This window comes from Melanotaenia boesemani, chromosome 3 (genome assembly GCF_017639745.1).
Source record: "Melanotaenia boesemani isolate fMelBoe1 chromosome 3, fMelBoe1.pri, whole genome shotgun sequence".
Classification (NCBI taxonomy): domain Eukaryota; kingdom Metazoa; phylum Chordata; class Actinopteri; order Atheriniformes; family Melanotaeniidae; genus Melanotaenia; species Melanotaenia boesemani.
In genome coordinates, this window is record NC_055684.1 from 36,174,472 (window position 1) to 36,195,724 (window position 21,253).

Consider the following 21,253-nt stretch of genomic DNA (forward strand, 5'->3'; position numbering starts at 1 on the left):
GTACGTCCCTGGTGGTGGCTCCAGCGTACCACACGGTGATGGAAGAAGTGAGGATGGACTCAATGATGGCTGTGTAGAACTGCACCATTGTCTTTGTTGGCAGGTTGAATTTCTTCAACTGCCTCAGGAAGTACATCCTCTGCTGGGCCTTCTTGATGACAGAGGTGATGGTGGGCTCCCACTTGAGGTCCTGGGTGATGGTGGTACCCAGGAAGCGGAATGAGTCCACAGTGGTGATGGGGATGTCAGTCAGGATGATGGAGGGGAGTGGGGCTGTGTGCTTCCTAAAGTTCACAATAATCTCCACTGTCTTCTGGGCGTTCAGCTCCAGGTTGTTGTAGCTGCACCAGGACACCAGACGTTCAACCTCCATCCTGTAGGCAGACTCATCCCCGTCAGAGATGAGTCCAATAACGGTGGTGTCGTCCGCAAACTTAATAAGTTTGACAGACTGGTGGCTCGAGGTGCAGCAGTTGGTGTACAGGGAGAAGAGCATAGGAGAAAGTACACAGCCTTGGGGGGTGCCAGTGCTGATGGTCCGGGAGGCCGAGATGTTCTTCCCCAGCCTCACGTGCTGCCTCCTGTCCGTCAGGAAGTCAGTGATCCACCTGCAGATGGGATCAGGCACGTTCATCTGGGACAGCTTGTTTTGGAGGAGGTCTGGGAGGATGGTATTGAAGGCAGAGCTGAAGTCCACGAACAGGATCCTGGCGTAGGTTCCCGGTGAGTCCAGATGCTGCAGGATGAAGTGCAGGGCTATGTTGATGGCGTCGTCTACAGACCTGTTGGCTCTGTAGGCGAACTGCAGGGGATCCAGGAGGGGGGCCGTGAGGGATTTGAGGTGGTTAATGATGCGTTCCCTGGTAAGTACTTGGTATGATGTTTGACTTTACAATAATGTCCACAAAATTAGTAGTTACTGGTCAGGTACTGTTTAGTTAATGATGCATTCCCTGGTAAGTACTTGGTATGATGTTTGACTTTTATATGAAGTAAACAATATAACAGATAATGACCAGTCAGTGATTAAGTAATGACTTATTACTTAGTAAGTGATGAACAAGTAAAGGTAAGATGACACAGCAGTACAAGAATAAATAAATAAAACTGCTTTTCATCCTTACAAAGGCTTCCAAAACCACCAGGAAACAGGTTTTTGACTAAATGAGCTGTTCACTCAACGAGTCAGAGTAATCCAGTATTCACATGAAGAATTTCTCTTTTGTTCCTTAATAAGCCTGGTCTTTGTGGGTACCAGTAAGTACTGGTTAACTGCCCATTACTTCCCATTACGCCTGTAAGGCGTTCACTAGTAACGAAGCAAATAATTAACCAGTAGTTCCCTAATAAGTCTGGTTTTTGTGAGTACTGGTTAACTACTTATTACTTACTGATTCGCCTGTAAGGCGTTCGCTAGTAATGAAGCAAATAATTAACCAGTAGTTCCCTAATAAGCCTGGTCTTTGTGGTCACCAGTAAGTACTGGTTAACTACCCATTACTTACTGATTCGCCCCCAAGGTGTTCCCTAGTAACGAAGCAAATTTTGCGTCCATTATTGTAAAGTGTTACCATTTTCTGTTCAGAGTCACGATGTGATTCAGACTATGATGCAATGCTCATATAAAAGAAAGCTGTGTAAAATTTATCATTCTGTCACGGGTAGGTGACAATCATAAACAGCAGGTGAAAGGACAAATAAGAAAGGTCTCATTGCTCATCGTAACCGTGGCTCAGGCAGGACAATCATTTTAATACACAGCTGTCTTTAGGTTTGGTTTCACTTCCTGTTTTAATAACATTTACTATGAAACGAATCCAGAAGAAGGACTGCCAAGCTGGTTTTCCTGGTTCAGCTCAGTCTGTTTCTGCTAGACTACAAGTCACACAGAGCTCTGAAGGTTTTATGTTTTCAGGAGCCATTCAGTCACCATGAACACTCTGAACCAGCAGTACGAGGAGAAGGTGCGTCCCTGCATTGACCTGATTGACTCTCTCCGCTCTCTGGGTGTAGAGAAGGACCTGGCGCTGCCTGCTATAGCCGTGATAGGAGACCAAAGCTCGGGGAAGAGCTCGGTGCTGGAGGCGCTCTCAGGAGTGGCTCTGCCAAGAGGAAGTGGTGAGACAAAAATTATAAGGCTTCATCCCTCAAGATCATGATTTTTCTTATTTTTCCCCTTGAATTACAGTGTAACCAGGGTTCGAAGGCACAGGAGCTCCCCTAAAGACATTCAGCTGATAATTTGAGGGGGAGCCCTGAAAGTAGTTCACTTTCAGGTTTCATTTAATTTTTCAAAAAGGTTCCTGATTGTGTCTTGAAACGAATAGCAATAATCTGTGTTTTATTTATTTATTTATTTATTTATTTAAATCCTCCTAATGTGATCCGTCCTGTTTCCTTCAGCACCGTGGACAGCAGCGTTGTTTGTTTGTAGCGTGCTGTGAGCTTTCTTTTGTGGCTGTGAGGTATCTAAGCATAGCATTTGTATGGTACACACGCAAGTTTTTACCATATAAGGTTCTCTGTCCTACAGACTGGATTGACACACGAACATGCATTCTATGCAAATAAGCATCCTATTTACCTGAGGCAAACTCTATGATTGGAGGACACAGGACTGAGGCATTTTCTTTGTTTAAACCCTATATAAGATAGAACGACACATCAGGTCTTTAGGTCTTCGTTCTGGTTTTGGGACCTCCAGATTTTGCTGCAGAAATCTGTTTTGATGTCTGAACTTTTGTAATAAACTTCTTTTTATTATTCAAGTCAGCGTCCAGAGACGTTTTTGCCTGAAAGCCAATTTTTCCCACATCTCCTGATCAAGATACATCAGCTGTTAAAAGAACTTTCCGCCCTGTTTCTGATTAAACAGGCTGCATACAGTAGCAGCAGAGTTTTTTTTTTTTTTTTTTTTTTTTTTTGTTTGTTTTTTGTAGTAGTAGTAGTAGTTATAATAGTAGTAACCATATTTCTACCTGTGCTACGTGCACTAATATGCGCGTGGACATGACGTGCAAAGTCACGGTACCCAAACTCCCCAAAAAGCTCGAGCCCTGAGTGTAGCCAAATCAATCTTAACAGTAAATGATAAATTACATAAGAGCATAATGTTACTGTTTATTTATGAGCTCAATCGCGAATGTAGACATCATGACAACTTTTCACATCTGAAAACATCCTTTTGATTAAAAATGATTAAATGATACATACCTGAGGAAAGCCAAGCTCACAAATACCTATGGTAGCTGAAAAGTGAAATATGTCTGCTTTTCACAATATATTTCACTTAAACTCTTTCATCCATGTCTCATCACTTGGGATACAGGCATTGTGACAAGATGCCCTTTGGAATTAAAGATGAAGAAAAAGAATGAAGGGGAGGAGTGGTGTGGAAAAATAAGTTACCGTGACTGTGATGAAGAAGAGATAGAGAGTCCCGCAAATGTGGAGGAAAAGATCCGCGAAGGTACAAAATTTCAAAATGCCTTTAACAAAATTTAATTATTGATGGAGGTAAAATGTAGTTGCTCCATTTACTGATCAGTGACCGTTCATATAACTTTCCATAAACGCCTGTACTCTCTCTTCAGCGCAAGTCAAATTGGCTGGGGATGGGGTGGGGATCAGCGATGAGCTCATCAGTCTGGAGATAGCCTCCCCTGACGTTCCAGATTTGACCCTCATTGACCTGCCCGGCATCACCAGAGTGGCTGTAAAGGGACAACCAGATAACATTGGTGAACAGGTAAGTAAATTCAGCAGTCGGTAAACTGATTCTGATGTCTGTTTACTGATTTGTTAAATGAGTGTTTTTTGTCATTTTTCCTTCACTGTTTCATCTTCATCATTGTAAACTGTATATTGTGACTTGTATGTGAAAAGCTTTCTGTGTAAATGTCTTTGCCTGCTTATAACTGTTTTGCTGTGATGGAACAAATTTTTGTTTCCATTTAGAGAAAACATGAGGACAGTTTAGACCTGGTGCTAACAAGGTTTATGAATCATTTGATATTATCAGTTTGTGGTTCAGATTTAAGTAGTTTTATTTCCAACATGTAAAAAAGGTCTAATACTTAGAAAACAAAATCTTTATTCTTAACATGTAAATGCAAAATGTGAATTATGTTATAATAAAGAATTTATCAGGTGTCAGAAATGTTCTACTATCATCTCAGAATGTTGTCATGGGAACTGGTAGTGTATGTTGTGAATGTCATACGGGCTTCTGTTTATTATTTGAACAGTTTCTAACAAAGTGGTTGGGTAGTTTTATAGCTCGTAATATTTTGTGTAGTTAATATATTTCACACCCATATATTCCATAGAGCTCATAACTTACACAAACGTAATTTCTTTATCATTTCAGATAAAGGGGCTGATCCGTAAGTTCATCTCAAAACAAGAAACCATCAGCTTAGTGGTGGTTCCGTGCAACGTGGACATAGCAACCACAGAGGCTTTGAAGATGGCACAGGAGGTGGATTTTGATGGAGAGAGGACTTTGGGTACATAAAAGTGATTTTTTAAACACTCATCCGGCTCTTATAAGTGAGTCCGTTAACTCTGATATTCCTCTCTCTTTCAGGAATCTTGACCAAGCCTGACCTGTTGGACAAAGGCACAGAAGAGACAACGGTTGAAATTTTGCAGAATAAGGTCATCCACCTAAAGAAGGGCTACATGATCGTCAGGTGTAGAGGTCAGAAGGAGATCACAGAGAAGGTGTCTCTCACTGACGCCATAGAGAAAGAGAGAGCCTTCTTTAAAGATCACCCACATTTCCAGTAAGTTTATTATTTTAGAGATTCATGCAAAGTGTTACAATGGCAAGATGGTGGACCCAGGAAACAGACAGAGTTCTAGAACAGAGGAAAAAAAGGTTTATTTCATGACAAAAAGTGTCTTGTATAAACAGCGAGCGGGCAGACAGCTGATCCTCGGTCTGTAGGGGCAGAGTTGTGCAGGCGTGGCTCTGGATCTGGAAGGCTTACACAGGATTCTCTGGAAGACGATGCAGATTAAAACCAGGAAACAAGAGCTAGACAGAATTTCTCAAAATACAAGAGACTAGATACCAAGTGTGGCTAGTACAACGCTCTGGCGTCAAGTGAAGGAAGGATGTGGTCTAAATACTCTGGTGGATTGGTAGATGACTGGTAGCTGTGATGATTAGATGGATGGCAGCTGCGATGATTAGATGAAAGGCAGCTGTGCCATAGAAATCTGTCTGTAGAAACAACCATGCCCACAAACACACATAGGGGGAGAAGAAAACTAACCAAAAGGGCAGACACTAGAGTCCAGCATCCATGACACAGAGTCCATGATACAAAGCTGGCAGTGTGAGAGGCTTCAGTATCACAAGAAGTCTGTAACTTTTTATTTGTGCTGTAGGACGCTTTATTATGAAGGCCAGGCCACTGTTCCCAAAGTGGCAGAAAAACTCACCCTGGAGCTGGTGCATCACATCCAGGTGGTTTTTTCTTATTTCTGCACTTTTATAGCTTGTTAATGTCTGAAGATTTTCTTTACACAAACTTTATTTTTCCCAATCTCTCCATGTGATTTGTAGAAATCTCTGCCTCGCCTGGAAGAACAGATAGAAACAAAGCTAAAACAGACTCAGGAAATGCTGGACAAATTAGGAAGCGGACCCCCACCGGAGCCCACTGAGAGACTTGGTTTTCTCATTGATGTAAGCTTTTAACATATTCTAATCAAAAGTCCAACCAGTAATCTTCAAGCTTAAGAAGAAATAAATAAAATATTTTTATCCTCTTGTTTTTACCTGAACCTGCTCTATTTTAAGAGAGTGACAGCATTTACACAGGATGCCATTTACCTCACCAAAGGGGAGGAACTAAGATGTGGATTCAAGCCCAAAATCTTCTCTAAACTCAGAAAAGAATTTGCAGTTTGGAAGAACGTCATAGATACATCTGGAACAAACTGTAAGTGACTTCACAACCTTTAACACAGTGGTTCTTAAACTTTTTTCAATATTCTACCTGCTGTAGAATAATTTCTCTACCCTATAAAGCAAATCAAATCAAACTTTACTTATGAAGCGCTTTTCATGATGAAGGCAACACAAAGTGCTTTACATTTAAAAAAAAAGAAGAAAGCAATTCATGCATATAAACACATCAAAATAGATTACATAACAATTAATAAAAAACATTAAAGTCTTTCACACGGTTTTATTTTCTCGTGGATCTTGAAGTGTCTCCAAGTACCCCAGAGGGTATGTGTACCCCCATTTTAGAAAGCCTGGTCTAATGCATCAAGCAATTCTTTAACACTACACACTGTTTAAGCCACTTTCAACATATCTTACATTTTGAAATCCTGAGATGGTTTTGTTGTAAATATTTTGCAGTCAGCTGGAATATTGAGAGAGAGGTGGCTCAGTATGAACGCAAGTACAGAGGAAAAGAACTGCCGGGCTTCATCAATTACAAGACCTTTGAGGCCATGATCCAGGAGCAAATCAAACAGCTGGAAGAGCCTGCTGTCCAGAAGCTCAAAGGGGTGACAGGCATGTCTTCTGTTGCTATAATGATTTCAGGTTCTTATAATACAAGATGACGCTATTAAGTAATTAGATTAATGCTGCAGTTCAGTATTCAGTTGCAACAAACTGCTGCTAACTAGATTTAGAACAGTACAGATAAATATTGGGGACAGACTGTCAGTTACTGCTATTTATGTATTGATGTGTGAGAGAATTAGAACTTTTCTTTATTAAACCAATTGCAGCTTTGATCATATTCAAAATCAGCCACACTTCATATTTTATATTTGTCAGATATTAATTGTTGTTTGTTCTTCAATATTTCTTTTTTGTGTCAGATCTTTAAAACAAAACATTTATATTTTTAGAAATTGTGAAGAAAGAACTGCTTATGTTGGCACAGAGCAGCTTGGTTGGGCTGCCTAATCTTATCAGGATGGCCAAGGTATTGTTTTACTTTTTTCCATCCATTTTTTAAAAAATGCTGCTTACACGTGTTGCCCTGTATGATAGTCATTTAATTTTTCCATTTATGTTAAACATAGTCTGATTAATGTCTCACACCCTCCTTAACATCGCAACCAAAGCCATAATCATATCCCTATCATTTAGAACAGGGCTTCCCAACCTGGGGTCTGGGACCAAGGGGGTCCCCCAAAGAGCACAGGGGGTCCCTGAGGCTTTGAATATTACAGCAGTTGTGATTAATGTCCACAAATTGTCCCTATTTTAAGGGAAAAAAGTAAGGCGATATGTTATTCATTTAACTTTGGCTTTATCAAACGACGGGACTCTCCTAGAATACATTATATATGATGAGAATCTCACTTTTGACAGCCTAAAACAAAACATAGTTTCAGCACGGGATGAAGCAGGGGTCCATGGCATTTTAGTATATGCATGAAGGGGGTCCCAGAGGAAAAACGGTTGGGAACCACTGATTTAGAACAGAGGATAGAAGCATGCTTCACTGTTTGATTACTGCGTTATGTAGCGGGTAACAGATGGCTTCAATGCAGATTAAACCCTCCAGCACAGACATAAAATAGATATGTAGCATCTTGCTTTAAAGTTTTCTCAAGAAGTCGAGGCTGTTCTGTGCAGCATTTCCTGGGCAGGTTATTATGTGGAGACTGTAAACCTCTACCACATCCTCCTCCTCTCCAAGGATGTGGCTTGTGACAAGTGTTGGCTTCTTTGCCAATATGAGAGTAGGCACGATGACACAAGCAAATGTCTTCTTTAATACCAACCCTAGATTGAGAATCAGACTGTAGGTCTTTAAAGGTGTTCACCTGCTTACTTCTAAGATCCAATAACATTTTCTACTGGACTTTTATGTTGTGGAGCATTAGGACAGCTAGACTGAACTCAGTAGCATAACAAGACAGGATGTCTTCCACAGCCCTGTAACCTTCTCCTAACTCAGGCTAAGGTTAAAAGGATGCTGTAGAAGCTCACATAGACCTTTAGGACCTGCAGCCTTGTTCTGGTTCAGACTCTCCAGGTGTCTCTTTATATGACCACTGCTGACAGGCTGGATGGGGAGGTAGAGGAAATCTCCGTGTGATGGAGTATTGTTCAAGTTTCTCTCTCACATAAAATATATCTTTTTATTCCTCTTTTTTCTTTAGGTCTATAAAATACTGTTTACATAAGAGTATCTGATTCAGAGTAAGGTCTTAAAAGGGTTAATATTAGAATATTGCTCTTCATACAAACTAACCTTATGGTATTTAGATCCAGACTTATAACTGGATTACAATAGTCCATTTCTTCTCCTAAAGCAGTGGTTCCCAACCTATTTTCTTTGAGGACCCCCTTCATGCAAATACTAAAAGCCATGGACCCCCTACCCCACTGCATGCTGAAAACATGCCTGGTTTTATGCTTTCAAAAGTGAGATCCTCACCATAAATAATGTATTCTGGTTGAGTCCTGACCTTTGATAAAAACCAAAGTTAAATTAACACATAGCCTTACTTTTTTTCCCTTAAAATAGGGACAATGTGTGAACATTAATCACAGTGGCTCTAAATGTTTAAAGCCTCTGGGACCCCCTTGGGGAGTCCCACACCCCAGGTTGGGAACCACTGTCCTAAACTATTCTTTTGTCCTGTTGAATTTGTGTTTCAAGCTGTTACTTTACTAAAAGACCCAAGGACCGAGAACCTAGATTTCTCTCACTTTGTAAACCATTTTGCTATAAAATGGATTGGTTACTTTCTGATTTTAATAATTCTTGTAAAATTGCTTAACAAATACATTATTGACTTTAGGGGACAAATCAAAGACTCAGTCAAAGCTTTGATATCCCTACAAATGTTGATCATTTCAGAGCAACATGAGCAAGAGGAAGAGTAGTGTCACCTGCAGCAGCTGAAATCCACACTTATCTGCACTAATGCAAGACTTTTTATTATATTTCTGTCAAAACATAGTTAAGAACTGGAATGCTAAACACTTCTTGTTCGATTAAAAAGAAAAATATATATGAAATGGCATCTTTTTGCATTTGTGGTTGGGTTAACACTCCTCCTGAAGGGATTTGCAACCAGCTTGTATGTTAAATATGTAAAATGTAAAAAGTTTTTTGAATAGGAAAATTAATCAACAACTCTTAATTGTTTTTAATATTATAAATTCTGTACATATAACTCAGGGCTGCCAGTAATTCTAATTACACCGTGTTTCTGAGTACAGTTGTTCTATATAAAGACTTAACATGCATGCTTTCTGTGATTTAGATGAAGATTGAAGCCATCCGAAATGAGAGGGAAACAGTGGCAGAATCTCTGCTGAGGACTCAGTTCAAGATGGAGATGATTGTTTACACTCAGGATGGAAGATACAGTAAGAAATTGGGGAAGAGAAAGAGAGAAGAAAGCAACATAACTCATTTTCCTAACAATGAGAGTGGGGCCAACCTGAAAGAGATGATGAAACACCTTAAATCCTATTATCAAGTAAGTGTCTTTGACAGCTATCAGATGAAAAAAAGTAAATACCTTGCTTTATCTAATTTTAAAATAGTAAAAAAAATTTAAAAAAAATCTAACTGAACTTAAATTAAGAAGATAAATCTTATATTTATATGTGAAGAAGTATGTTTTTCAGGAATATCAGCTTTAAGCACAATTTTTTGAGAGGATCAAGTGTTTTATTCCAAAGAACTCAAAGGCAGTGGTTTCAATAGCATCATTTTTTTACTAAATGGTAAATGGTCTATACTGTAGGGGCGGCATGGCTCAGTGGGTAGAGTGGTCATCCTGTAGCCCAAGGGTTGCTGGTTCGATCCTGGCCTGGAGAGCTCATGTTGAGGTGTCCCTGAGCAAGACACTGAACCCCTAATTGCTCCTGATGGGTCACGGTTGAGCGCCTTGCATGGCAGCTTCTGTCATCAGTGTGTGAATGGGTGAATGTGATGTGCATGTAAAGCGCTTTGGATAAAAGCTCTATATGTTACTATACTATTTACTATATACATCAGTTTATAAAACAAAAAAAACTTAAACAATGGTGGATCATTTATTTAGCTGTTTTAAGCTGTTTTTAAAAACTTTTTATGATTAAGTTGGAACAGGTTTTAAAGTAGTATCATTTAGTTGTCACCTAACAATTTTTTTTTAAAAAGCATCACAAAACATTTTAATGTTATAACTATATAAAACTATAAAACCTAAAATTAAAACATATTTCCTCCAGATTAAACTAAACTTGGGTATATTGCTGTGTACATTTTTTTTTTTTTTTTTTTTTTTTTTGTTTGTTTTGGGGTTTTTGTAACAAATAGATTTTTCTTTTGCCCCAACTTTATTGTCAGATTGCAGGCCAACGTCTGGCCGACCAGATCCCCCTGGTGATCCACTACCAGATGCTGCAGGAGTCTGCCATCCAGCTGCAGAGAGAAATGCTGCAGATGCTTCAGGACAAGGAGAAAATGGAGTCCCTGCTTCAAGAGGACGGTGGCATAAAAGAGAAGAGATTCCACCTGCAGATGGCCATTCAGCGCCTGTCAAAGGCACGGCTTCTTTTAAGTGAATTTAGTATGAACATATATGACTTCAGCACAACAGACGTGCTGTGAAAACAGTAATCTCATTTGTTGTTACTATGAAGACATTTAACATAAGCTAAGAGCTAACATTGGGAGTCTGTCAATTTTATCTTAGCATTACATTTTAAGTGGCTGTCTGATACTGTAGATATATGCACAATATAAAAAGCCTGTTGTGATTTATTGCCGTTTCTGTCAAATGTTGTTTGTGTAGAATTTTTTTTTCCTTGGGTGCAGTGCCATGCTATTTGTTATTTAATTTGATACCAGTTGTTTACTCCCCTCAACTTTAATAAACAAGAAGCATATAAAACTGAAAGCTGAAATCTACCTTCAGCGTCTTCCACTCTCAGTATCTACAGTTTCTTTCAAACTTTCCAGTCTGAAGCTACGCAAACATAGTTACTTGAGAAAGTGTCTTAAGCATATTTTATTAAACCATGAAAAAAGCTAAAGCTTTCTTGAAATTTTAATTGATCAACAATTTAAAAAAGTGTAACACTAAATTTCTCAATCTATGCAAATTGTTGACAGTACATCGTGTTTGCTTCACTAATCCATGCAATGAATTAGCATAAATATCTTTTAAAGGAATATAACATGTGAGAGTCCAAAATTCATAACACGGCAGGAGGAAAATCAAACCATAAAACTTGAGATCAATGCAATCAAACCGTGGAGGAAAATAAAGAAGCTGAGTGTCTTCAACAACTGTGGAAAAACATACCTGCTTATCTAACCAAACTTAACTAAATAACTTAAACAGATCTCTGGTGACCCAGGAGGCAGCAGTGAATGAAAGTGCTTCAGAAGTCTGTTGCACACATGATCACCTGCTGAAAGAGCAAACATCAGTAACACCACCATCCATAAAGATTCACTGGTGAGAGTAACCCTCTCTGAGGGAGACACATTACAACCAACTTTGACTTTTGCCATAACTGTGTTTGAAAGACTCTGTGGAAAATAAATTCAAGAGCGCTAACTCATTTGAATGACACCACTGCTATGGTGAAGCATGGTGATGGCAGCATCATGAAATGGGACTGCTTCCCTGCAAGAATAAAGGACAAGGAGCCTGGAGAAAACCAAGGGATCTTCAACTTTTCCTTTTTTTCTATAGCACTTTCAAGCCGAGATGCAACTCGGAATGCCTTACAGAACAGCGCAAGATTTAAAAGACAGAATAGAAGGAAGAAATCATTTTCCAGATAAAAAGACCTGAGACTGGTGTGTCTGATTATCATTCAGCTCAATAATACAATAAAGAACACAGTAATGATGATGCTGATTTCTTCAAAAGTTCTGGACAGAATTATACAATAAAATACCCCTGCAGCTTATTACAAGTCTGCACAAGTCTGTAAATTATCCATTAATTTGAGTCAAGTGTTGAAGCAGGAAAACCTTGAAACCTTCCAGGACATTAGTTCTTGAGTTGGACATCAATGATTTAGGGACTTCTTAAAAAAAAAAAAATCTGCTTTAAAAAGAAAACTTACTTCTCGGAAACAAGTTTGCTTATCATTTTGAGAAAATGGTGCTCAAAGGTAAAACGAAACTGAATACTTGAGGGGGAAAGGGGTTTAACTATGTATTTTGTCTAATCAAGAAGGAAAATAATCCCCATTACCGCTGAAAAAAAAAAAAATCTGCAACCGTTGCAACATACGAACACTGATCAATACTGATGAAGTAAAGAGATCAGATATTCCCTCATCATGCAGTTTGAATCATAACGCGCTGCATTGCAAGAAAAACGAAACCTAACATAGTGGGAAACCTGGTTTGCCTGGTTCAGATCACAGTGTTCATCTGCTAGACTACAAGTCACACAGAGCTCTGAAGGTTTTATGTTTTCAGGAGCCATTCAGTCACCATGAACACTCTGAACCAGCAGTACGAGGAGAAGGTGCGTCCCTGCATTGACCTGATTGACTCTCTCCGCTCTCTGGGTGTAGAGAAGGACCTGGCGCTGCCTGCTATAGCCGTGATAGGAGACCAAAGCTCGGGGAAGAGCTCGGTTCTAGAGGCGCTCTCAGGAGTGGCTCTGCCAAGAGGAAGTGGTGAGGTTATTATCCTTCTGTCGTATGTTTATTTATTTATTTAAATGGAAAAACACACTACACCCAACAAAATTGTGTTTTTAAGTGTAATGATGAACATTCAAATTAAATAATGACTTTATAAAGACAGGTGCTCTGTTACTGCGACTCAGGTGCTTTATAACAATGCAGACCCCAGAAAATATTACACGACTGTGAAAAGAAGCCAAACCTGTTTGTGCATATTACATTCTGTTCTCACGATCCATCACTGATCTTTGTTATAACTTTTATTGATTTTAACTGGAAAAAGGTCAGCTTCAGACAAAGGCGTGTAAACCAGCCATTATATATGATCCAAATTACGATAGAACTAGTTGACAGTGAGTGTAGGAGCACACACTTTCTGACTGACTCTTTAAACTTGGTTATGGTTTGCATTAAGCTGTACAGATTGTTTTAACACAGCAGCAATCATTCTACCTGATAGGGGTGCTAAGTAAGAATAATGTAGTTCTACATAATCGTAATCCATTAAAATCCTAATTGTTCTTCTAACTTCTTTGAACCAAAAAATATCAACTTACTGATGACCTATAGGGGAAAGATTATGGGAGTGACTTCCTATTTGTCAAAGGTGTTGGCTTTGATTTTCTGCATACATTTCCTAAAACACGAATACATTTGCAGTTCAGTTTCCTAAATAACCCTGTTTACTTTTTGATCTCTTGTTAAAATGTTTTCCTCCTTCATGTCACTGACTTATTATTAATCAGGTATTGTTACACGATGTCCTCTGGAGCTGAAGATGAAGAGAAGGAAAGAAGGACAGGACTGGTATGGAAAGATAAGCTATCAAGAATATGAAGAAGAGCTAGATGACCCTGCAATTGTGGAGAAAAAAATTAGAGAAGGTATAACAGTGCTTAATTTTTTTAATGTTTTAATCAAAGCATTTAAAGTTCAAATCAAGCTGATGATAAGAACTTCAATCTATTGTCCTCTCACTCCAGCACAAGATGAAATGGCTGGAGTCGGGGTGGGGATCAGTGACGACCTCATCAGTCTGGAAATCGCTTCTCCCGATGTTCCAGACCTGACTTTGATTGACCTGCCCGGCATTGCCAGGGTGGCTGTAAAGGGACAACCAGAGAACATCGGGGACCAGGTGGGCTAGTCTAGTGTTTCAAGTGTTACTTTTGGTTACTAGTGGTTGTTCAAATAGGTCCACAAAACCGACTGCCCACTCACACAAGATTCACATGGTCCTAAAAAAGTTAAATTATGTCAGCAAGTAAAATAAAATCAAACTGAGTGAATTTTTTTTCTTTCCCATTTTAATGTTGCTAGTAAAGGGGCGCTTGGACTTGAAGTGAAATGTCAGCCCCCCCCTTTCACCCACCCACCCATTTATCTTTAAAGGCTTCTTTGAGTTGGGACCTTGCAAAATAAAAAATAATTAAACCTCTTCTTTTTTTCTTCTTCTTTTGGTGTTTCTGAAGGTTTAATATTTAGGATGTAATGATTTCTAGTGGCAGGCTGACAGCATTGTTGTGGTTACTACTGTTATCTCACAGGTTCCTGGTTTGAATCCATGTTGGGCTTTTTTGTGTGGAGTTTGTGGCTTTTTTCATTGCATTAGATTTGGTAGGTTTACCTAATGTGCTGGCTTCTGAGTGGAGATATCAAACCAGTTGGATGCACAGGTTGCTAAAACAAGAGGGTTCTTAGTCATCTCCTATAGGCCCAAATCCAGAAGCCAATCCAGAGGACCACAAAGGCAGTAGCAGCTGCTTAGTTTGCAGTGCTTCTTCTGCACCCCACTGTAATGCTTTTAATGTTTTATGTAAAGCACTTTGAAATGTCTTTTACATGAAATGTGCTATACACTTGCCTTGCCTTAGTGTTTGCTGTGGGTCATCTACCCGGACACATGATGAAGCTTAGTTAACCATGGTTTCCTGGGTGAGGGCACAATGATCTCAGAAAACATCACTGATTATGTGTCCATGTGTGCCAACATGATGTGTAGTTAGCATGTAGCTACCAAATAGTTTACAACTTGGACAATATGAACTGGTCATTTCAGATAAAGAGACTGATCCAGAAGTTCATCACAAAACAAGAAACCATCAGCTTGGTGGTGGTTCCATGCAATGTGGACATTGCCACCACAGAGGCTTTGAAGATGGCACAGCAGGTGGATCCTGATGGAGAGAGGACTCTGGGTAAATAGTATTAATATTGTTAGAGGCCCATCTAGTTCTTTGGTGAGTAACTCTACTCAGTTATTCCTTTCTATTTCAGGTATCCTAACCAAGCCTGACCTGGTGGACAAAGGCACAGAAGAGACAGTGGTTGAAATTGTCCACAATGAAGTCATCCAGCTAAAGAAGGGCTACATGATCGTTAAGTGCCGCGGTCAGAAGGAGATCACAGAGAAGGTGTCCCTCATTGAAGCCATTGAGAGAGAGAAAGCATTCTTTAAAGATCATCCTTATTTCCAGTAAGTTTGTCATGTTTGGATAATTGTGCAATCAATGTATGCAATGAAATGTTACATAACTGAGCTTTTTATACTTTCTGCAGCACTCTTTACAATGAGGACCATGCCACTGTTCCTAAACTGGCTGAAAAACTCACACTGGAGCTTGTGCATCACATTGAGGTGAATTATTACTTTGTCTTAACCACTGACTTGATCATTTAACCAGGAGTCTAACAGATGTGCAATTTCCAGAGATCGCTGCCTAGACTGGAAGAGCAGATAGAAGAGAAGCTAAAACAGACTCAGGCTGAACTGGACCGATATGGCACTGGACCGCCGTCTGATGCAGGAGAGAGACTGGTTTTCCTCATTGATGTGAGCTCACGTGCTATGTGAATCTAACCCGACTGCATTTATTTGTAGTCGCATATTTAACATAATATATCTGTAACTGTTGTGTTCTGCAGAAAGTGACAGAATTCACTCAGGATGCCATCAGTCTGACCACAGGGGAGGAGCTCAAGTGTGGAGAGAACCTCAATGTGTTTTCTACACTCAGGAGAGAGTTTGGGAAATGGAAGGCTCACCTGGACTACTCTGGAGAAAACTGTGAGTATGGTATTATAAACTAGGGAACAGCTGTCCCCAACTCTGACATGCATTTTGTGTGATTCAGTCAACAGGAAAATTGAAAGAGAGGTGGAGGTATATGAAGAGAGGTACCGTGGAAGAGAACTACCTGGTTTCATCAACTACAAGACCTTTGAGGTGATGGTCAAGGAGCAGATCAAACAGCTGGAAGAACCAGCCATCATCAAACTTAAGGACGTAGGAGGTTAATATTTTTAATCAGGCCATTCTTTTTGCATGATTACAAATTTCTTGTTCAGTAAGCTTCATGAATTTGCTGGAATTAACTAACAAGTTATTATTTTGTATTTCCTCTAGATGCTGTTAAGAAGGTGTTCGTACAGCTGGCCAACATTAGCTTCACTGGATTTCCTAACCTTGTAAAGACAGTCAAGGTAGCCATCATCTTTCAGTTTAGCCTTACTTGCAGTTTTTGTCCTTGTCAGTATTTTAGCTGTTAAAATGTACTTTTTTTAATCAAACCACGGCAACTGAAAACTCTCTCTTCTAGGCCAAGATTGAAGCCATAAAGCAGGAAAAAGAGTCTTCTGCTGAGTCCATGCTAAGAACTCAGTTCAAGATGGAGCTTCTGGTTTACTCTCAGGACAAGACTTACAGTGACAGTCTGAATGAAAGCAAGAAAGAGGGACAGGAAGAGGAAGTGAATGTCTTTTCACAAAGAAGCATTGTGTACTCCACCAATAACTATGCAACACTTCAGGAGCTGATGGTGCATCTTAAATCCTATTACAAAGTAGGTTTTCACTTAGAAGCAGGATGTATTTTAAGACCCATTAGTCATGACAGATTTGATGGTTTTCAGTAATGGCCCAACCTCGTCTTTCTTTCTCCTGCAGATTGCTGGCTTGCGTCTGGCCGACCAGATCCCCCTGGTCATCCGCTACAAGATGCTCCAAGAGTCTGCTGTCCATCTGCAGAGGGAGATGCTACAGATGCTTCAGGACAAGGAGAATTCTGAGTTTTTGCTGAAGGAAGACTTTGACATCGGCAGCAAAAGGGCAGCGCTGCAGAGTCGCCTCAAGCGCCTCTTACAGGCCCGTGCATACTTGGTGGAGTTTTAGAAGTTCAAGTGTGCCACCACAAACCTCATGCATTGCTTTTGTCAAATTCAGTACAACTGCACATTACATGCTATTTATAGTCGATAAATTTACTTTTGTTATAACAGTTAAGTCAAAGCCTAAAATCTTTTTGCAAGAGATGCTTCAGGACAAGGAGAATTCTGAGTTTTTGCTGAGGGAAACTTTTGAAATTGGCCACAAGAGGGCAGAGTTGCTTCAAGCACCCCATTCAGGCCTGTGCATACCTGGTGAAGTTCTACAAGTTCTGGTGTGCCACCACAAACCTGTTGCACCATCATTTGAATAAATAAATAAAAACAGTGATTGTAACTGTAGGAATGTTATATGCTGTTTATAGCTGATAGTCGTTACAGCTAAAGTAAATCTAAATAAAAATCCAAAGTCCAAATCCAAATGTGTTTTTGTGTTTTAACCCATGGGAATCGTTGTAGCGTAGTACAAGGCACTCTTTGCAATTGCATATTTTGTGCAATGCAGCACAGGTCTATTCCAGGACTGTTTAAATCAGTCTATATTTCTGTTTTGAGTAAATCACATGAATCTAAGAAATGTGTAGCAAATTCAAAAAATAAAAAATAACATCATTGCCATTGTCAAAATGTATAAACCAATTTTTTTTTAATTTATTCAAATTTAATTTCTTTATTATTTCAATGTTTAAATAAGGACGTTTGTCTGCTGATTTGAGCGTTCCAATTTGATCTTATGATTTATCTCATTCCATTATCTAGTGGTTTTTTTTTTTTTTTTACTTTTCTGTTTAAATTTTACCAAGACCCATTTCTGAAATATAATACAATAATAATCTGTTAGTAAATGTGAGTGTTGACACTTCCAAAAATACACTTTTCCCAATTTTTATTAATGCAAATAACGCTGAACTGCAGCAGTTTCTCTCTGGGATTAATAAAGTAGTTCTGATTCTGAAATGTCAAATGTCTCACAGCCACTGGATTCTTGCTGAATGTGGAAGATTTCAAGTATCAACAAAAATAAATGTACTTTAGTGCTGCATTGTGGAAAAGTTAATAAAAGTTCCAAGTTATAACAGTAAATACATATATTGAGCATTACCTTGCTTCTTGTTTTTACATCACTGGACACATGTGGGCTTTCACTTGAAGTAATTAAAGTAAAGCAGGTCACCTGTTACTTCCAGTGCTGCATGTAGTTGCTATTACACAGTGATTTTCTTTGTTATTGGTTTAACTGATTCCTATTTATCTACCCTCTTTTTTCACCACAACTTTTTTTATATATAATAAAAGTAAAAGATAAGTGTTAAATGGACTATCATTAACAATTCAACTTTATTCAAAACAACACATACAAAAAAAAAAAGATTTAACCCAAATTCATTTAAAAGCTTAATCTGTGAAGTCAGACTGTCTTCACTCGCTGTTCTCTACTGGGCTCCCCTGACTGTGGTCATCATGCTCTGATTTCTCATCATCTAGAAGAGAGAAAAAAGGGGAGAGATTTTTACACCACTTCTTGCACATTAAGCATTTACTGAATTGTTGCAGAACTCCGCTGCTAATAAGAAAAATAAATAAATAAAAATAAAACACTCACGTTCAAGTGTCTGCTGAAGTTCCTGAATGGTTGTAAGAAGCACGTGAAACTGCTTCTTCCTTAACTCCAACTAAGTGGTAGAACAAGTTGAAGAAAGAAAGACCAAAAGAAAAAAAAATGGGATTGAAAACATTCTACCTGTAAAGTGAAAAGATATTAAATCTATTTGGTTTTACCTTTGCATCCACATTCTCCTTGATGTGCGACAGTTGCTGAAGTTCTTTGTCAAGAGCCTCCAACTGTCTGTAGACGCCCAAAAGAATGTTATGGACACATTTTAACTATTACAAAAGCATTTAAATGCTAACCAATGTTTGGATTGATTCATGCCAACTTACTTGAGTGTTTCATGCCTGTCTGGATGCTGTTGGATTACCTTTGCTAAGGCGTCATATTCTAAAAGGGAAAAAGAGGGAGGAAACAGTGAAGTGCAAATATTTACATCTTTCTGACAAAACATCCTCTAAAATGATGGATCACTTATGTTTAAAATCACCACTGTTCATTAATAATTTCTTCATACAACACTTGCTATAAAGCTGTAAGTTTAAGATATATTCTTACCTTGACGATTTTTTCGTATCCTCTTTGCCTTCTGAATTTCTTTTTTGCATTCTGCAATCTTCTCATGTGCGGACATGATGTTTTGTTCTGCGATGTGGACAAAAAGGATGAATCGATTAGTAAATTATTAGTTGTCAACTCTTGTAATTTAAAAAGAAAGACAAAAATTTGTTAAATTAGACCACTGTCACCTATGTTTGTGTAAATCTTCTCGTAATTCTCCATTTCCCGAAGATTCATGTCGTAAACCATAGATGTCTTCTCCATGGAAAACTCGCACTGAGCCAGAGAGCTCAACATCCTCTGGTACTGTGTAAATCTACACATAACACCGTTTGAGAACCAAGTTAGGTTCTGTGCCGCAACATTATACTTGGAAAAGAAGATTGTATTTACACTGTACATTTCTTTTCATGAAAACGACTTAACAATGAAAGGAAAACATGTAAAGTTAAAACATGTTAAATAAAAAAACAAACTAGGTTCTGCAAATATCACTCACCCTTCCTCTGCGGTCCCTGGCGCATTGCACCATTTCGTGAAACTTTTCAGTAGTAGATTGACTCGGCGGTCATCTCCAGCTCCGTCGCCGTCAATAAGAAGACGTTTTCGTATGACTTCATCTGCACAACAAACAGGTAAACTGAACACCCTCCGGGAAATGTCGTGTGAAGAAACAGGAGCACCATTAAGCTAACTGATGCTAGGTATCATTGTATAGTAGTTGTTATTAGCAAAAGACGGCCTCTGCTGAAACTTAACTTTAATCTACTAAAACTTTACAATAACAAGCAAACATTGCTACTAAAATCCCAAACGTGAGAGCTGAAACCATTTAGGTATACAGTTATTTACCATCTGTAACGGCTCCCATGTTCTCTACTTTAGTGTTTCTTCTTCTTCTGCTTCTTCTGCTTCTTCTTCTTCTTCTTTCTAGTTAGAGCAGTTAGTTACGGCTAAGTACCTTACTGCCCCCTCCTGGCCTGAAAACGTTAGTTCTGCTTTTGACGATTATTTTAGTTTTCGCATTTTATTAAATAAAGTAATCTTGATTTTTTTTCTTGACAATATATACTCACTTCTCCACATTTACAGAATAAATTTTGTCATTGGGGTGTCTTGCTAACATAAAATTAAGTGAAATATCACATTCATTTACAAATGGTAGGCATTCAGACCCTTTTCCTAGTACTCATGTGCAGCATGTAGTAGCTTCACGTATTGTTGCTTGAAACTCTTTCTTTCTTTCTTTCTTTCTTTCATCAGAATTATTCTATAAGTGTTTCACTTTTTTTCTTTAAGTAACCCTGAATTGTTCATGGCAGAAAGGTTCAAGCTCAATCATACTGTGGTGTAAAACAGTGAGACACTTCCAGATCACAGAGACATTAGGTTGGGGTCAAGGCCTCACTGCTTTGTTAGTGCATGACTTTTACATAGTTCACACATTCACTCCTTTCTTGACAGTTGTAGATTTTGTTGAAATGTCCTCTTTCACCCATATCTGAGATTCTAAGCACACAGGGAAAGGTTTTCATCTCACGACTGGTCTTTATTGTCTTGCATTAATAAAGTACCTGATTTTCCCCACATAAACTGTTGGACTGTAGTTAAAATGGTTCAATATTTAATTCAACACATCACTAGATTTTGCATCTCACGGTTTGAGGGCTTTACTTCTTTATTGACAGCAATGTCTATCTATAAGGACTGATTGGTATAGTGTTGAGGGAAAAGGACCTCACTGGATTTCAGTCACGGTGGTCATTGGTTATCCTCTGACCAAAATTCTCAACTTAATAAGTTTGGCGGACTGCCAAATCATCTATAATTTGATATTTTAAACTACTTCTTGGATCATAGCATGGGATGTTGTGCATTTTGGCTCTTTAAATGTTGCAGATTAATAACCACTGTAAGATCTTCAATCTATTTGTGTTATGATACCACAACACATCAAAGTTATAGTGTTCCTTGATGAAATCCTCACTGACTCAATGATTCCACAACATTAACAACTCTGTGACTCTGTGAGTCTGCACAAGTGGAAGGCCTTGTTAGTAAAATCCAACCCTGAGCCTTGTCCATATCACCTCTCTGTGGCATGTTCACTCCTTTGCCAGGTTCAACTGATACTTAGATGTTGAATAGAATTTTCCTTAACTGTCTACATCTCACTCTTAGCTGCGTGATTAGTGATTCAGTCTCTGAGTCACTCTGTTTTTTAGCCTAATAAACACAACAAAAATAACAACAACACAGCATGAAAGGATA

General features: G+C 38.8%; 3 protein-coding genes across 3 annotated transcripts; 2 read left to right on the forward strand and 1 right to left on the reverse strand.

Moving 5' to 3' along the window:
• The first annotated feature begins 1,828 nt into the window (after positions 1–1,828).
• Positions 1,829–10,893, forward strand: LOC121637221 (interferon-induced GTP-binding protein Mx-like). The gene is made up of 12 exons (XM_041981235.1): positions 1,829–2,118; positions 3,329–3,469; positions 3,594–3,748; positions 4,370–4,508; positions 4,589–4,787; positions 5,398–5,476; positions 5,576–5,698; positions 5,813–5,954; positions 6,383–6,541; positions 6,886–6,962; positions 9,265–9,483; positions 10,341–10,893. The coding sequence occupies exons 1-12, from the start codon at positions 1,932–1,934 to the stop codon at positions 10,602–10,604; spliced, it is 1,884 nt and encodes a 627-aa protein (XP_041837169.1). The 5' UTR covers positions 1,829–1,931; the 3' UTR covers positions 10,605–10,893.
• A 1,482-nt stretch (positions 10,894–12,375) lies between these two features.
• Positions 12,376–17,120, forward strand: LOC121637223 (interferon-induced GTP-binding protein Mx). The gene is made up of 12 exons (XM_041981236.1): positions 12,376–12,640; positions 13,396–13,533; positions 13,633–13,787; positions 14,709–14,847; positions 14,927–15,125; positions 15,209–15,287; positions 15,360–15,482; positions 15,575–15,716; positions 15,784–15,942; positions 16,056–16,132; positions 16,249–16,491; positions 16,595–17,120. Exons 1-12 carry the CDS (start codon positions 12,454–12,456, stop codon positions 16,817–16,819), a joined length of 1,866 nt encoding a protein of 621 aa, XP_041837170.1. The 5' UTR covers positions 12,376–12,453; the 3' UTR covers positions 16,820–17,120.
• On the reverse strand, positions 16,944–19,924 carry thoc7 (THO complex 7). The gene is made up of 8 exons (XM_041981238.1): positions 19,835–19,924; positions 19,482–19,602; positions 19,171–19,298; positions 18,980–19,066; positions 18,754–18,811; positions 18,592–18,658; positions 18,416–18,485; positions 16,944–18,293 (listed from the first exon to the last, which is right to left on the reverse strand). Exons 1-8 carry the CDS (start codon positions 19,851–19,853, stop codon positions 18,232–18,234), a joined length of 612 nt encoding a protein of 203 aa, XP_041837172.1. The 5' UTR covers positions 19,854–19,924; the 3' UTR covers positions 16,944–18,231.
• Positions 19,925–21,253: the final 1,329 nt, after the last annotated feature.

Coding starts and splice junctions, on each gene's coding strand:
- LOC121637223 (XM_041981236.1), top strand. CDS start 12,454: ATGAACACTCTGAACCAGCAGTACGAGGAGAAGGTGCGTCCCTGCATT. Junction 15,483..15,574: donor GACTGGTTTTCCTCATTGAT/GTGAGCTCACGT, acceptor TGTGTTCTGCAG/AAAGTGACAGAATTCACTCA. Junction 15,717..15,783: donor GGACTACTCTGGAGAAAACT/GTGAGTATGGTA, acceptor TGTGTGATTCAG/TCAACAGGAAAATTGAAAGA.
- LOC121637221 (XM_041981235.1), top strand. CDS start 1,932: ATGAACACTCTGAACCAGCAGTACGAGGAGAAGGTGCGTCCCTGCATT. Junction 2,119..3,328: donor GGCTCTGCCAAGAGGAAGTG/GTGAGACAAAAA, acceptor CTTGGGATACAG/GCATTGTGACAAGATGCCCT. Junction 3,749..4,369: donor CAGATAACATTGGTGAACAG/GTAAGTAAATTC, acceptor TTATCATTTCAG/ATAAAGGGGCTGATCCGTAA.
- thoc7 (XM_041981238.1), bottom strand. Junction 19,299..19,481: donor CCAGGGACCGCAGAGGAAGG/GTGAGTGATATT, acceptor TGTTATGTGTAG/ATTTACACAGTACCAGAGGA. Junction 19,067..19,170: donor GAAGATTTACACAAACATAG/GTGACAGTGGTC, acceptor TCCACATCGCAG/AACAAAACATCATGTCCGCA.